Source organism: Carlito syrichta, unplaced genomic scaffold, assembly GCF_000164805.1.
Source record: "Carlito syrichta isolate Samal-C Ts95f unplaced genomic scaffold, Tarsius_syrichta-2.0.1 Scaffold287717, whole genome shotgun sequence".
NCBI lineage: Eukaryota > Metazoa > Chordata > Mammalia > Primates > Tarsiidae > Carlito > Carlito syrichta.
Window position 1 is genome coordinate 24554 of NW_007231813.1, and position 16784 is coordinate 41337.

Here is a 16784-nt window from a genome sequence, read left to right on the forward strand (position 1 = left end):
GCTCTCTGCTGTGCCGGGCCACGGCCCCCTCCCCGGAGCCCGCAACCCCGCGGCGGCGCCCAGCTTGCGATTTGAGGTCCCACAGCTGCCGGCGCGCAGAGGCGTTATTCCCAGAAGACAAGAATAAAGGAAAAAAGGAAGTTCCTGCAGACCACGTGGTCCGTTCCGGGCCTGCCCAACAGCACCGCCCCTTGTCCACTTCCAAAGTGGCCCGCGCTTTCCCAGCCACTGGGGTTGTGCTCGGCCCCGGGCCATGGGATCTGTTAGTTGACCATCCAGGGCCCCTGGCTCTTGATTTTTGATGGGGATTTCCTCTCCTGACAAAGGGAAATGAGGCTGTGGTGGAGTTTGTCCCCAACCTTCAGAGTCATTCAAATAACACTGCATGCCTACCTATTGTGTGACAGGCACTGCTTTGGCTTGTGAATTCATCTCTGATTTGGAAGCAGAACTTAACAGGAACAAGAGGGGTTAAATGCAGAGGATGCTGTTGAGTTCTCAGTGTAGGGATATATATGCCAAACCAATGTCACACAGCAGGTTTCTGGAATACTGAGATATAGGGCATTTCAAGGAGCTGCATGATTAATCGAGATATCAGAGACCTTCACGATTTCTAGTAATTTATTTTATCAAAACACCCCTCCCATTTTTATGACACCGTTTCATTCTTGCCAAATTCTGCCCCCCCCCCCAAAAGCTCTAATGACTACCCAAGGGCTGCTGGACCTCTTGTGAGGCTATTTATACCCTTCCCTCCTTAAAAATGTTTCCATCCCAAATTCAGTCTGTCTTAATTATCTTGGGAAATTTCCTCTCTGAGGGGCAATACCAGGCACAATAATTCCTTGGCCTTTGCTCAGAAAGCACAATCCCAGGGAATTAAAGAAGAGAGTCATCCCTAGGTATAGAGAGGAATCTCTGTATATTCAGTGAGGGCACAAAGGCTTCAGGGCCTGTAAGCTTGGGATTTCCTCAGAGAAAATGAAATTGGGGCTTGTGGAGAACAGAAGTAGAACCAGGAAGCTTATTAGCGAGCTCAGGATTCTTCATCCATGACATCTAGAATATTGCTCAGCAGAATTTTGAAAGTGGGACGCTCATCTGCTTTCTAAAACCAAAGAAAAAGTAGAGTGTTATAGTAGCTAGAATGCAGAATTCAAAGGAAATGCATTGAGTAAGCAGCACATGTTTATTGAGTACATACTATATGTCCAGTAGCAAACCCTGTTGATTACAAAAGAAAAAAAGGAAAAGAAATGCCAGCTCTCCATAAAGTCCTTGTGTACTTTCATCTTTAGTAATAGTGTATTAGCGTTATGAGAACAATTTGCAAATTAAACTCACATATTGTTTAAAACTGAGGGCAAGTTCATTACGTAATTGTATACAATGCATTCTTATTTTGGAGCCTCAAGTGAAAAATCGTTACCAAACAAGTTAAAATGGTTGGCAGAACAGAAGTCTCATAAGCTGTGATAATGTTTAGTTTGGTTTCAAGCACTATTTCTATCATCCCAAAGCCAAAGTTAACAAAAGGATTAACATTTCAAAACCATAGGCCACATGACTGGGCAGGGATTCTAAGTACCTGAGACCTTTTGTTACCACTGTCTGGCCTCCAGATGAAGGCTCTTTTTGGACAGTCATAGTCCTTAGGCCCCTGAGGTATTTAGTAATTTAGGGAACATTCATGCCAGAATAGTCTCAATCTGTCAGAATCAAAAGATCATCAATTTGTTCCTCCTTTGAATCAGTGGTTCTCGGACCTAGCTGAGTATCAGAATTTTCTGAACTGGCAGGGTATCACTGCTCTATATTCAGTTTCTTCAATTGTCTCCAAAATGTCTCTCTTTTTTTTTTGAGTCAGAGTCTTACTCTGTTGTTCAGGCTGGAGTGCAGTCACAGAATCACGACTACTGCAGCCTCAACCTTCTGGGTTCAAGCGATCTTTCTGCCTCAGCCTTCCAAGTAGCTTGAACCACAGGTGTGCCACCATGCCTACTTTTTTATTTACTATGGAAAAGGTGTCACCAAATTGCCAGGCTTGTCTCAAACCCCCGGGCTCAGGCAATTCTTTCACTTCCACCTCCCAAAGTGCTGAGATTTCAGGCGTGAGCGACTGTGCCTGACTGCATCCAGTTGTGTGACTACTACTTTAAACAGGCTGTAGAGAAAGTAGCTGTCTGAAATAGTTTTTACCTAGCATAGTGAGCATGGGAGGGAGCACAGCCAATCACTCTTAATCCTGCATCACACAGGAGAGAGAAGGGAAATGACTCCAAGGGGTTTTCTGTTTCTCTACACTTTATTTTGTGACCTCTGTCATTTGTTCAAGGGAAAGGAGCCAACCTCTGCTCTAGATACACACATTTCACCTCACCAAGAGGGCTCCAGATTCACACATGTGCTTGTTGGACACTGTTAAAGCTGAGCATTTATTTCCCACTAAAGTTTTAGGTTGTCAAATATCTACTGAAAAGTGGGAAAGGCACCTCGGGAAGAATCCAAGGTGAGAGCAGCAAGGCATTTTGGTAATAGTGGGACAGCTTCCTTATTTCCAAAATACCACACCTACTCACATACCCTATAATGTACAATATTAAAAAGCAAAAACAAAGCAAACCAAAAAATCCCCCAACCTATGTTAGTTCCTTTTCAAGCCTTAGGGTTTTTAAAAATACCTCATTTGGAACCTCAGCCAGAAATGTCTGGCAGCCAGTAAGGTAGAAGAAAAGGCCGATGACTCCCAAAGGAATGAACACAAACTTTCATGACTTTTCTTTCGTAATGCACATTTACTTGTCTGAGTGCCTTTAGCTACCTGCCTATGCTAGGTGACATGGCCCCACAACACTGCCTCTCCCTAAAGCTGAGTTGGCGTTGTGGTCTACTCATGATACTCTAGTGAGAATTGGGGTGGGCCGGGGAAAGTCTCTGGTCATCAGAGGATTGGAGTGCAGACCAGGGTCAGAGAATGTGTGCTGCTATGAGTCTGTGCCCAGTTGGCATGCGGCCATGGAGAATGGGGACTGGCTGGTTAAATGGGCAAGTAGGTTCAGGGAAATAATTTAAGATGTCACAATAAAACACTTACCTCATGCCAGCAGCTGTACATGATGGTATATACCCTCTCTGAAGCCAGATGAGGCCTGTAGAGACGTAGGCCTTGGGTAATATGTTCAGCTGTCTCACTGTTAGTAAATCTCTCATATGGCATCTTCCCCAGGGAATAAATTTCCCACATCAAAACCCCTAGAAGATGTAAAAAATGTATTAAGTAAGTCAGTTTGCATTCTTTGGGGGGTAGTAGGGGTCCTAGTCTTCTTAGATTAACCTCAAAGATAGGAGTCAGTCCTCTTCCCATTGCTTTTTCTATTTTGCACATACTTTTGCTATAGTACTGACCACATTGGACGGAGTCCAGGGTTGCACTAGACTATTAACTCTTCCAGAAAAGAGACAACTTTCTACTTGTCTTTGTAGTAATAAGGTCTGGCAGAGTGCCCAGTACATAATCAGTATTCAGAAGCTGTTGAAAACTGAATGAATTGTTTGTTTCCCTTCATTTATTGTAAGTTCTAAGAAGGCAGGGGGCATGTCCGGTTAACCTTTTTTATCCTCAGAAACCTCTGTGGTGCCTGACACATAGTAAGCACTCTCAAGGATTAGATGAATGAAAGCAAGAATAGTCTCTCTGTGCAGGTTGCAAAGTGTGAATTTTCTCATTACATTTCTCTTCCTTTGAGTTATATAATCTTATCTACTTACCAAAAGCCCAAATGTCAGATTTGCTGCTGAACTTGCTATACATAAGAACTTCTGGTGGAGACCACCGGACTGGAAATTTGGAGCCTACTGAGCTTGTGTATTCATCATCCAAGACATACCTGCAAGGGTTTCGGTACTTGTTACTCTTCAGATGGAGAGTTTGATATTTGCTTAAGTTTTCTTGGCACAGTCACAAGAGCAGCACAAATTCATGCTTACAGGCTTTCTTAAAAGTCTCTGCTGCTCAGTCAGTATCTTTTACAAATGTTACTTTTAACAAGCTTTCTGTTTTTACATCTGATTGATCTGATGTCTTGATTGATAATACAGCTATAGGAAGGATGATGTGATAAAATATCTAATATGTACTCTCTTCCTCTTCTCTAATTCCTTTTCCTGTCTCTGCTCTTCTCCTTCCTTCCCTTATATTCTGCAGTTACCAGTGGGAATTAGACTGATTAACAAAGAAGGAGGGATCAAGTAAAGCCAACAGAATGAACAGATCAAGATATGGTATTGGGGAAATAGCTAAGATAAAAGAGGGGGCAGAGATAAGGGGAAAAAGTAAAATGAGGGATATGATGATAAACCAAAAGGATGAAAGAAGTGGCTTAATTCAGAGGAAGAAAAAGGAATTTAAAAAAGATGGCAGAAAAAAACTAGAATGAGAAGAAAAAGAAAAGGAGGGGATTAAAAACTATAACACTTTCTCATGTTTGTACTATACTATTTTTACTTTTAGAGGGAAAGATAAAAAGACACACTTACCTGGACAGGCCGAAGTCAGATACTTTAACAACTCCTTGATCATTTACCAAACAGTTTCGAGCTGCCTGTAGTGTGACAGATACCAGTGACATCCTGTCTCCAGAGCATAAGTTAAAGGCACAAAGCTTCTGCCCACCAGTGGAATGAAGCCAAAGACACATCCATCCCCTTCAACTACAAACACCACCCACCTAATAGGAGACCATCGATACCACTGACAAATGTTGGCACATTTCCCCCATGTGGAAAGCAACCTGCTATGTACTAGGGGGTCCCCCCAAAAACCAGAATTATCATTTTGGAGGGTGGTCTCCTTGTAGTACAGGCTTCCCCTGCTAGGTAAGTGTTCTAGGAACCCGTTGGCATTAGTGTACCAGCTAATTTTGTGAGAGGCTGTTTATGGCTTCAATGAATTTTTTTGTTTGTTTGTAGATTCTTTCAACATGTTTGCCCATTTCATGATGGATGACTTATGAACACATCTGTCCACACCAGACTGAGTGTTCAGCAGTTTTTGACCAAAAACAGCATGACCCACGTACCCCACCCTTCCTATTCACCCAATCTCACCCCCAGTAGACTCCCTTTTGTTTCCCCAGATGAAAAATGTCCTCAAATGGAAACATTTTGCCTTTGTGGAAGAGGTGAAACAAAAACAGCAGACGCACTAAAAGGCATCAAAATTGATGGGTTCAAATTCTGTTTTGAGCAGTGGAAAAAGCATCTCGATAGGTGTATTGCATCAAATGGAGAGTACCTTGAAGGTGACTGAAATTTAACATGTAAGAATAAATACAAGTTTTTTATAAATAAATTCTGGGGTTTTGGGGTCCTCCGTGTAGTCCTAAGTAAAGCACTGAGGACATGCAGAATGATTTTGTTCACATGGCAATTTCACACCACCCATTTCCTCACCAAAATGCTGAAAGAATTAAGGGAGAACTAGAGGCAAGTTTGTTTCATTTTCTGCTTCTCTGCCAGTGAGACTAGGGCAATTTTAGCCTTGGCCTGGCTGGAAGAAACAGAGGCACAAACTGATGGTTCTTGGGGTCAGGTGGGCAATGTAAGAGTAAAGTAGGGTGGGTGGAGACTGCAGGAAATGGAGAGCACATGCCTAGTCTAAAGGAAAAGAGGAAGCTATGAGAATGTAAACCCAGTATTTCAAGATGGTCTTGATTTTAAAGAGAAGCTAGAAATCCCAGTCTTTTTAAAAATGAAATATTCCTTTTTACACGTTTGCTAACTACTATGTAACATTTTTTAAAAAAAACCACGTGGACAAAATGCACACAAAGGTCCCAGTTTGTGATTCTGATGTGACCAAATGATGGTTCCATGCCAAAAGCAGTCCCAATGGGAAGCCTGGCCCCTTTTGTACCAACTCCAGAATAGCCACTGATGGACCTCACCATTTGTAGGTGGTAGGAGGCTGGAGGTGAGTGACTGCTCTAGCTCCCACCACAACAGACCTCATGGAGTCAAAACTGGAGATACTTGGTGGCTCACCACTGGGGCAGAGGCACACCTAACTTTTAGTGTTTTCTAGATAAAACTGAAATGATGGCACCAGCAGCCCTCCTCAACATTGTATGATTTATCTTCCACTGCTACTTTCCTCCCCATCAGCCCTTGGTCCCAGGTCAATCTTTCTAAGGTCCCACCAGATCTCGGTGAAGGAACTGCTTTGACTCCAGGTATTCCATGGCTTCACAGACATCCTTGCACATCTCCAGCAGCTGTTGAGTCTGGAAACGGTGGCGCATCTCCCTCAGGTAGTTCAGGAGGCAGCCATTAGCCATGTACTCCGTGATGATGAAGATGGGGCGCTGCTTGGTGCAGACACCATACAACTGCACTAGCTTCTCATGGGAAAGATTCCTATAGGAGAGACAAAGAACTAGTCCTCTCCTTTTGGCTCTGCATACTAGTCAAAAAGGAGCTGGGGAGGAAAGGGGTTGGCCTAGTAGTAGATTATCAGATAAGGGACCATAATAGCAAGTTTACTTTTCTCCTTTCTACCCCAAACCCCTGAAGTCATTAATATGCGGGAATGAGCAGATATTTGGAGCCCATAAGTTGAACAGCAGACAAGTCCAGGGCTGAAAGAATACTCTGGCTAAATTAGATTCCAACTTTCTTTGAAAGTCTTATTTTCTATGTCTACTCCCAAATGCTACTGAGATGGTACATACCCACTATTCTCAATCAATATCTAAGGCAGAGAAATTATTACCTTAGTGGTTAGGATTCCCACCAATGAAAGGTTGACCTCAGGCCCTTGTCCCAAATCTCTTTCAGTGTAAGTCACCTTTAAACCACAGTAGGTTGTCCTGGGAATTCCTAGACTCCAGCAAATAAACTGAGAGTTGAGTTTGGGCTGTAACTCACATCATGACTTTGGCTTCTTCAATGAACTCATCCTCAGACATGGAGCCTTCTCTGATCATTTTGATTGCCACGTCATACTGGCCTCTCCATTTTCCATACTTTACTACCCCAAATTGTCCAGTCCCCAGCTCCTTCAAGAAGGTTAGGTCCTTTGGATCGATTTCCCATGATCCTAACAACAAAGAATTGGTGTGATTCTTTGGGATAATGTATATACAATTCCTACAATACATAAGTAGCAGGACGCTGCTGGGGGTGGGAAGGAGGAGTACATAACAATAAAGGGTAGCTGATCTCAAACCAGGTGAAGTGTGGACCAAAGGGAGGCCCAAACTTTACCTGTACAATAACCACTTGTCTACCTAATCCTGAATTGTACCCCACATATTTAAAATAAAATAAATTTTTAAGAAAAGAATCTCTATGGGGGTAGAAATAGGAAAAATAGCAAAAGGTAAATTCTCAGAAGTATGAATCCATCTTTGCTCAGATCAATTTCAGGGAAAGGAGATTTACTAGGTGGAGGAATCTGGGAATTTTAGGTTCAAGTTGGCTATAAGGCAAGAAGACAACTTCCCCAATCCCTTTATGATTATGTGAATGATGGGAGTTAATGAGGATGGTGCTGACAATTTTTACCACAATTAAAAATAAAACACAAAAAGATCAAGGACAACAAATTCCTTTTTGAATTTGTTTTTGCAGTCCCAGTAGGAGCCACTAGAGGGAGAAAATCATTAAACAACTTTTGCTTGACTGTCTTAACTCTCCTTGAGGCAGCTGGTGCAGAACAGTATACCTCAGGGACACGCCCTAAGGCAAGGTCTGTGAAGGTGATCCTTGCAACTGTCCAGTCCACCCTACCCCAGAGAAATAAGCAGTTACCGTAGCCCAGGCCTGCAGTGGAAGGCGCATTCTTGTTTTGTTGAGACACTGGATATTTGAGCCTGGATATGAGTCCTGAAACATACAGAGAGGTCAAGCTGTTGGTGTGGCATAGAGGTTGGGATGCTTGCACAATGTCATATAAAGCTTCACACTTCCAGTGTGTATCTTTCTGGTACATTTTGAATCCCCGAAGATCTCCACGAACCCATATACTCATGGAAATTTCTTTTCTCACAAAAGAGTTTTCAGGGACATGAGAAAATACTAATTGAAATATACCCCTCAACTGAATATATCCCCACCTCCCAGACCAGGCTTAGCTCATATCCTACCTTCTCAATGAAACTTTCCCCATGCATTCATGCCTTCACCAATCTCCCAGTTTTTATAATTTTTATACTACTTAGAAACTGTCTTCTGATGTTGTCTAGCCTGAATGTTTTTTGAGGGCAAGAGCCTAAACTCAGATTTTTTCCTGTGTTCTCCTCTAGAACCAAGGAAATTGCTGAGTAGACAGTAGGAACTCAATGAATACTTGCTGATTGATTAGTCACCTGTCTCTTTCAATCACCAAATAAGAAGTTGGTCCCTCTTAGGTGTAGGTCTGCCCTTGACCACCTCTTTATTAGACCTCTACCCAGCATCACAGAGGGTTACTTTCACAGCTGATTCATGCAGCCCTGTGAGGCATGTTCTTCCCCTCACCACCTTGTCTGAACTGCTTCTACTGGTGTTTGTAACACCCTTCTTCTCAGTTGCCCCTGGTACCCACCTGCAGAGTTGTGCTGATGGTAGTTAATGAGCTCAGGGATGGTGCTGAAAAGGTGCTTCTCAGCCAGGTAATACTGGCTCTGAGGTGTGGAACATACAACATAATGGCGTATTACCCCTTGAGGGTCCCTGAAGAAGTGGATGCTTAGTCAGTAACTTAAAAACATGGGTCAGCAGGACCCAAGAAGTGAAGTGAGATGAGTTTTGAGTTTAAGGAACAGAGTAAGTGGGAGGGGCACAGCAAAGCTGTTGGAAAGGTATCCCCATTTTTGTTCCCCAGGGCCTTGGAACAGTAGTACTCACCCTGTCGATTTTGCAAATACAGACACTGTATATTTTCCAGCTTTGCTAGAGTCTCTGACAATGAAACCTCCTTCTTTCCCCTAAAACAACAAAAAAGAAGCTGCCTATAGAAGGAAGTGGTGCTCACACCTGCATCCCACCTGCCAAACGGGAGAGGAAATAGAACAGTCCCTGATTTTACTGCCAAGTTCCACACTTGAGCGGCAGCTCCATTTCTTTTAATGTTAAAAAGTATAATTGGGACCCCAGATGATGGTGGGTTTGACACCACCTTGCCCAAAGGTGGTGGGCAGAGCAGGTCTTCATTTTAAGATCCTTGCTTATCATGCAAGGAGAATGCCATTTGCTACTGGACCCGCACTTACTTCTTGCTTTAGTAGTTGCTCAGCTTGACTCCGAGTCATATGTTTGGAATACCACCTGTGAAGGGAGATGATTTGAGTGGCTCCTGGGCCAGGTCGTAAGTGGCTCAAAGGTTGAAGTGCCCTCCAAGGCTCGTCTATGCCAGCGATTCAATCAATTCACTCAAATTCTATGTATTGAGTGCCAATTATGTGCATAGCACACTGTACCCCTTTCCCATACCCAGGATAGCACGGAAGATTCCTGGAAACTGGGAGTAGTGATCGAAAGCAGGCAGCAGGGGGGTGCAGGGAAGAGATTAGAGACTGGAGCACTCAAAAACTTCTATGACAAGGGAGAAAAGGACAACAGTAGTAGTTTGATATTATTATCCTTTCAAATGTTTTCCATAAGGTTGTCAACTCTTTTGAGTGTGAATCTTCTAGATTTGAGGATGTGGTGGTAACTTGAGGTGGTGGCATTATTTAACTCAGTTGGCACTGATTTTTAATAATGTATCTTCGAATAAAAATGTGTTAAAAGTATATATGTCTATATATATAGTTTCTCTTGGAAGATTGTGTGCTGGGAACATAAGGATACTCACTCATACATTTCTATGGAGTCTTCGGCTTCAGTGACATAGTTACTAGGAATGTAGCCTTCCTGCCTGTAGAGGAGATGATGTGTCAGATCATTCAGCACTTTTTCATCCTTGGGAAGACAGATTCATATGCCCACATTCCTGAGCTCAGAACCAATCTCAAATGGAGGTATATATAACACACCCTTCCTCAAAGAGGACCATTTCTCTGATACATGGCTAGACCAGTGAAGTGTGGAACTTCTGTGCATGTGACATTGGTTATATGCACACAACAACAAGGGGTTAGAGAGATGGCAGAGGCTGCATGTAGAGCTGTATACTGGAAAGTACTCAGAGGGACAGCATATTCACTTTTGTATGCAAGGACAGTCTGATCAGGATACTAAGCAGGGGAATGATGCTGTAGCATGTTCCATATGTTTGGCATGGGCAGGCACAAGGCTCAGGAAGGACTGGTGTGGACTAACCCATTTTTATCTCGTGCTCGCCACCATGGTAAGTTGCTTTCCTCCAGGATAAAATATTCATCACCCTTCCGCAGCTGTAGGTCATTTGCGTTCATTGGCATGTAATCATAGAGGGCTACAACCTTTTTCAGTTCATTTGTGGAGACTGGTGTTGCTGCTGGCTCAGGGGGCAGTGGCTTTTTCAAGATCTGTGTAGGCAGGAGAAAAAGAAGGGTTTGGCACTTTCCTCTTCTCTATCAACTCTCTGGCTTACTACAGACACCATTCTAACCCAAATCAGGCAAAATAAAAGGTTTATTCAGTGGTCATTCAACAACCGTTTTTAAGCACCCATGCAAATGTTTTCAGCCTTGCGTTCACATGAAGACCATCTAGGGAGTATTTCAAAATTTCAATGCCCAGGCAGTTTTCTACAGATCAATTATGTCAAAATCTCTGGAGGTGGAACCCAGACATCAGTACTTTTCAAATTTACCAGACAAAAACCATGTACTGCTAAGTTCAGGAAACCTGCTTGGCGCTACTACATGGAGTTAGTAAGTGGCTCTCAGCCTTGGTTGCCTTCTTTGTAAAATGAACATAAATAATACCTGCTCTACCTACTTATGATATATGTAAAAAGGCTTTCTAGATCTCAAGAAGGAACTAAAAAATCAAGTTTTAAAGCAAAATAGTGTTAGTGCTGGGTGTTGGGTATATGAGTGTTCAGTGTTAAATTATTTCAACTTTACTGTATGTTTGAAAATACTTTTCCAGCCGGGCTCAGTGGCTCAGCCTGCAATCCCGCGCTTTGGGAGGCTGAGGTGAGTGGATTGCCTGAGCCCGCGGGTTTGAGACCTGCCTGGGCAACTTGGCAAGACCTCATCTCTACAATAAATCAAAAATCAGCTGGGCATAGTAGCATGTGCCTGTAGTTCCAGTTACTTGGAAGACTGAGGCGGAAGGATCGCCGGAGCCCAGCAGGTCAAGGCTGTAGTGGCCAGAAGCAGCCACTGCACTCCAATCTGGGTGACAGAGTGAGACTCCAACTCAAAAAAAAAAAAAAGATAAAAAAGAAAATACTTTTCATTAGAGAATTAGGCTTTGTTTTAAAGAGGTGTTTGGATTACATGGTTGCCAAGAGGTACCTAATAGACTTCTACCTTTCCATTGAAGAAGTCCTAATTAGAAGGACAAATTCCCTGTCTTGGCAAGACTATCAATTAACACTGCCAAGTTCCAGGGGAGTTCTAAGATTCTGGTGTGTTTTCAGGGCTTGACAGTAAATTTCCATTTCAGTGGTAACAGTGCCCAATTTCCCTGTATACCTGGTCCTCCTCAGGTGTGGGGGGAAGTGGCTTTTTTGTCTTCCGGTGAGAACTTCCAGGTTTTAAGCCTGCAAAATACAAAGCCAGTGATGATAAGGAATACATTTTAGGAAACGGCTCTTGGGATAGTTTGGTCAGGGACTTTGCTGTCTTACTCAGTGTCTTTATACAAGTTAGAAATGTTTGGGTGGATACAACTTCATGCCAGATCATTATAGGTTGGAGAACAGATTACTGACCGAATTTTAGCCCACACTAATCCCCTCTCCCAGGCCCCTTTGTGCAGTGGCCAAAATGTACACCTTATGTTGTGTCTCTGGGTTTGACAGACCCTTGGGAGAGTGATGGAACAGAGTCAAAGGAAGATGAAATTATATTGCTCAGATCTCTTACTTCCATTCCTGTTCTCCAAAATTTGACAGCCCATAGCATTTTTGGCTGTCTGAGAGCAACAGAGATACTGCCCATCGATCCAGAAGCAAGGGTGGTATTTCTGCACCAGATCACTGTTGTACCGGATTACTGTGTTAGGAGAGAAGAGAGAGATCATATTTGACATAGGGGATAATTAACCATTTGCATGTTTTTCTCTTTGAACTTAGTGGTGAGCTTCAAGCAACTATCCCCTCCTCAGTCACCCTGAAGGAAAGCAGACCACAGGACCAGTTGGCTCAGATGACTGGCATGCCTGACTGTGTGTCCTGGCCCAGACAGTTCCTGTGCACTTTTCTTCAGTGATCTGTCATGATGAGTATCTCCTGACCAACATGATAAGAATATCTGATGGCTCCAGATCCCAAGAACAGAAATATGTTATCTATGTTTTCCCAGTAGCCATTACAATCTTCCTATAAGGCAGGTGTTTGATTACCAGATAAGGGAAACAATGTGCCCAACCCAATTCACCCATTTTTCAATTTCTTGAGTGATCTTTTAGGGATGTTTGCCTTAGTGAGGACTTCTGCATTAGGCTTTCTGTGTTCATAGAATAGTTAGCAGAACTGATCTCAAGGGCAAATGGTGATTTTGCCTCTAGAATAAACATGGTTCCAATCTTCCTAGGGCTACTGAGGTGGGCTGAGTCCACTGCCAGAGATAAGTACAGCAGCTCCTTTTCCCTCACAAGGTTGTGAGGCTCAAAAGATCTCCCAGAAGCTAAAGTACTTTGTAGAGAATAGAGTAGTTTGCAAAGAGGAGGAATTCTTGTTGCTGTTTATAATGCAGTAGCATCTCAAGAACCTTAACATGAAGTCAATTATAAAAGTCATCCAAGGATCATGGTGTTAGATAACTGAGAAAAAGACAATAGCAACAACTGACAGTAGTAAGAACTGGGGCAAAGACCAGGGACTTTGCTGATCTAAGAACATGAACATTTGAGGACATACACATTCCAGCATTTACTGCTAGGAAGAATCTTGTATAATATATTTTTAAGAGACAGGGTCTCACTATGTTGCCCAGGCTGGTCTCATGCTCCTGGGCTCAAGTGATTCTCCACCTCAACCTCCTGAATAGCTAGGACTTCAGGTACTTGCTACTATGCCCAGCGACCCACAAAACTTGGGGAAAAAAAAAAAGACAAAACAAAACAAAACTTTACACCATGGAAATTAACTCAAGTCCATAAGAGCTTGCTAGTCACACCTTATTCATTCAAGGCTTTGGGTAGACCTAGAAACTTCTGGAAACTAGGAGCATTTCACAGGCAAATGAAAAAAAGTTCTATCTTTTTAAAAAGTGCTTTTTTCCACATGAATATAAAAACTTCTAACCACCTTCCCCTGCTTACCCTCAACTTGACTTTTCAGCACTCCTCTTCACCACTGTACCAAGGACAAAGTGGTGGGAAGTGTTCACATAGAGTGTAGACTATAAGGAGCTGCACTGTCTATAGGGAATTTTAAAACAATAATAAAGTCCATCTGCCTTTTGTTATTACCAGGCACTAATAATTCTGAACAATGTCACTGATATTCCTCCCTGCCAGGATTGATTGCTCCCACTACCTCTACTGCCTACCCATTCCCCCCATGCCATTTCCCTGCACCCAGGCATTTGAAGACCCTCAGGTCCTCTGTGCCTTCTGCAGGGCTGGACACCAGTAGACATGTCAAGGATACCTAATTGACAACTAGACACTCTGACAAACAGAGCGATGATAACACACTAATGAGGGGCAAATAAGGCTTCCTACCCTCCCTACCCCCAACATACTCATTAAGAACCCTTCCTACATTCCCAAATAATGTCTACTTCTTAAGCGGTCCCTTGAAGATGATATCTCTTCTTTTGTTGACTAATCCAAAGCTGGTATTTTCAGCTACTTAGGAGAGGGTTGCAAAAGCAGGTTGTCCAAGTGGGAGGATTAGGGGAGACAGCTGGCTTCACCAATGCACTCAGCCAGTCCTGTCTGGGAAGCACTAATGGTTAGTACACATTCTCCAAGTGCTTGATGGGCTAGTCTCTTCTATCCATATTTACCAGGATAATGTCTAAAATTCTGTTTCAGGCATACATGAATCCTTCCTCTCCATACTGATTATTGTAGTTTAGCCAATGCCATTCTTTCATTCATTTTGGTGAGGTCTGGTCATTGGCCATTTGCTTGTGTGTGTGTGTGTGTGTGTGTGTGTGTGTCAGGGTCTCACTCTGACACACACACACAAGTCATCCAGGCTGGAGTGCAATGGCACAATCATGACTCACTGCAGCTTCAACCTCCTGAGCTCCAGCGAGTCTTTCACCTCAGCCTCCCAAGTAGCTGGGACTACAGGTGTGCACCTCCATGCCTGACTAATTGTTTTATTTTTTTGTGGAGATGAGGTCTCACTTTGTTGCCCAGGCTGGTCTCAAATTTCTGGGCTCAAGCAATCCCCTCACCTTAACCTCCTAAATTGCTGAGATTGCAAGCATGAGCCACTGTGCCCAGTCACTTATTTTTGAAGTTGCTATTAGGATGGTCCCTATTGAGCTTGACCAAAGATTCAGGAATGGATGTAGGCAAATATCTACGTTGCTGGCATAGAAGTGCCCACTGCCATGTCCAAGGAAATGGAAAGAGAGAGTGTGGCTTACTTCTCAGGACTCTAACTTTTGCATGGTCATTGAGAAAACATGGCAGCTAAATGTGAGGTACTTGAGTCCCTACTTTTTCAATTGAGATATAACTTACATATAATAAAGTGCACAGATCTGAGGTATACAAGTCATATGTGCCCACACCTGTTTAACCTTCACTCAGATCCAGCAGCATATTCCCCGTCAAGGTCGGTACCCCTGCAGAGGTAACCAGTATTCTGATGAGGTCCCATTTTCATGCTAGCGATTTCTTCTTTTTTTCTTTTTCTTTTTTTTTTTTTTTTTTGAGTTGGGGTCTCTGCCACCCAGCCTGGAGTGCAGTGGCATGATCATGACGATCATGGCTCATGACAGCCTCGACCTCCTGGGCTCAGGCGACCCTTCTACCTCAGCATCCCGAGAAGCTGTGACTATAGGCGTGTGCCACCACGCCCAGTTAACTTTTTATTATTTTTTGTATAGCGGAGGTTTCACTATGCTGCCCAGGCTGGTCTCGAACTCGTGGGCTCAAGCAATCTGCCTGCCTCAGCCTCCCAAAGTGCTGGGATTACTGGCGTGAGTCATCACGTCTGACCGTGTTAGTGATTTCTAATTGGTGCATTTTACCCAAGAGCTAGATAACATCACTAGAGTGGGATTTGATGGCTCGTAAGGTAGTTCCTTGTTGGTGTAGTCAGCATCTGGGACTGTCCTGGGATTGTTAGGACCGTCACTTAAATCTCCTGGCAATCATGGTACTTATTGGAAGGCACCTGCTTTTTGGCTGTTGATGTTAGCCTAGGCAGGTTCAACAAGACATACACCCAGGTGGAACAACTGGGAAAAAAAATGCCTTCAGTGAAACATAAGGGAAGGGAAGGCAAATCTGTACCTAGCCACACCACACCCACACTGATGACCCAGCTGAAGCAGTGGTGTTTCTGTTTGTTTGGTTTGGTTTTATTTCTAGCCGGTTGTAATTTTACCTAGCTAATGAACTTTAACAACAGTGCATAATCAACAAAGTAAAGTTAATATCTGAGTTAATAAACCAAATTTGCAAGCTGGATATTCTTATTCTTGGTCATTACTTGTGCCTTGAATATAGTGGGCATTCAGTAATATTTGTTGAACTAAACTATGACTGGTTTTGAAATTAGTATTTAAAGTGTAAATGAGCTACTAACTTAAACATGCTACACCCTTTCTCTCTTATTTCTCCCACAGCTAGTCTGCCTCACTTTCCCCCTATTTCTAAACTAAATCCTAGCCACTTATCAATGTAGAGCCCAAACTGGTGGTGGTTGTTTACTTCCATGAAAACATCAATTAACAAAACTATCCTGATCCCTTTCTGTGTGCAAGGTACTGCATGAGGCACTGTGGAGAGAACCAAATAAGTACAAATATATGTGTGTATGTGTGTCTTCTGGGGCACCTATGTCAGTCTCTGAGAATATTTCTTTGTCTGGAAACAGCATGAAGCCTTACTCTGCCATTTACTAAGTGCCTTTTTTTTTTTTTTTTTTTTTTTGAGTTGAGGTTTCATTCTGTTGTCCAGGCTGGAGGGCAGTGGCATGATCACAGCTCACTGCAGTATTGAACTCCTGGGCTTAGGCAATCCTTCCACCTCAACCTCCCAAGTAGCTGGGACTACAGGTATGCGCCACCATACTCAGCTAATTTTTTTAAAAATTTTTTCGTAGAAACGAGGTCTTGCTATATTGCCAAGATTGTTCTCTGACTCCTGGGCTTAAATAATCCTCCTGCCTCAGTCTCTCAAAGTGCTGAGATTACAGGTGTGAGCCACTGCACCTGGCTAAATAAGTGCCTTTGGGCAAGTTACTTAACCTCTCTGTGCCTCCATTTTCTTATCTGTAAAATGGGGATGATAGAAATAACTGTCTCATATGAAGAATAAATGAGGTGGCCAGGAGTGGTGGCTCAAGCTTATAATCTCAGCACTTTGGGAAGCCGAGGCGAGAGGACTGCCTGAGCCCACGGGTTTGAGGCCAGCCTAGGTAACATAGTGAGACTTTGTCTCTACAATAAATCAAAAAATTAGCTGGGTGTGGTAGGGCATGCCTGTAGTTCCAGCTACTTGGAAGGCTG

The 16784-nt window shown here is 43.1% G+C and overlaps 1 protein-coding gene across 3 annotated transcripts in view; it reads right to left on the reverse strand.

Moving 5' to 3' along the window:
- Positions 1–613: 613 nt before the first annotated feature.
- BTK (Bruton tyrosine kinase) overlaps positions 614–16784 on the reverse strand; it is a 35964-nt gene continuing 19793 nt past the window's right edge. For 2 of the 3 annotated variants that reach the window (XM_008052952.1, XM_021709919.1), the window contains 14 exons: positions 12006–12134; positions 11613–11680; positions 10306–10493; positions 9839–9901; positions 9255–9309; positions 8890–8969; positions 8588–8715; positions 7813–7887; positions 6928–7099; positions 6201–6417; positions 4540–4604; positions 3772–3890; positions 3098–3255; positions 614–1111 (listed from right to left, as the gene is read on the reverse strand). In XM_008052952.1, coding sequence (XP_008051143.1) covers positions 1040–1111; positions 3098–3255; positions 3772–3890; positions 4540–4604; positions 6201–6417; positions 6928–7099; positions 7813–7887; positions 8588–8715; positions 8890–8969; positions 9255–9309; positions 9839–9901; positions 10306–10493; positions 11613–11680; positions 12006–12134 — 1589 coding nt within the window. In that variant the 3' untranslated portion in view covers positions 614–1039. The remainder of the gene's footprint in view (positions 1112–3097; positions 3256–3771; positions 3891–4539; positions 4605–6200; positions 6418–6927; positions 7100–7812; positions 7888–8587; positions 8716–8889; positions 8970–9254; positions 9310–9838; positions 9902–10305; positions 10494–11612; positions 11681–12005; positions 12135–16784) is intronic. The other variant, XM_008052954.2, reaches the window with a different exon arrangement.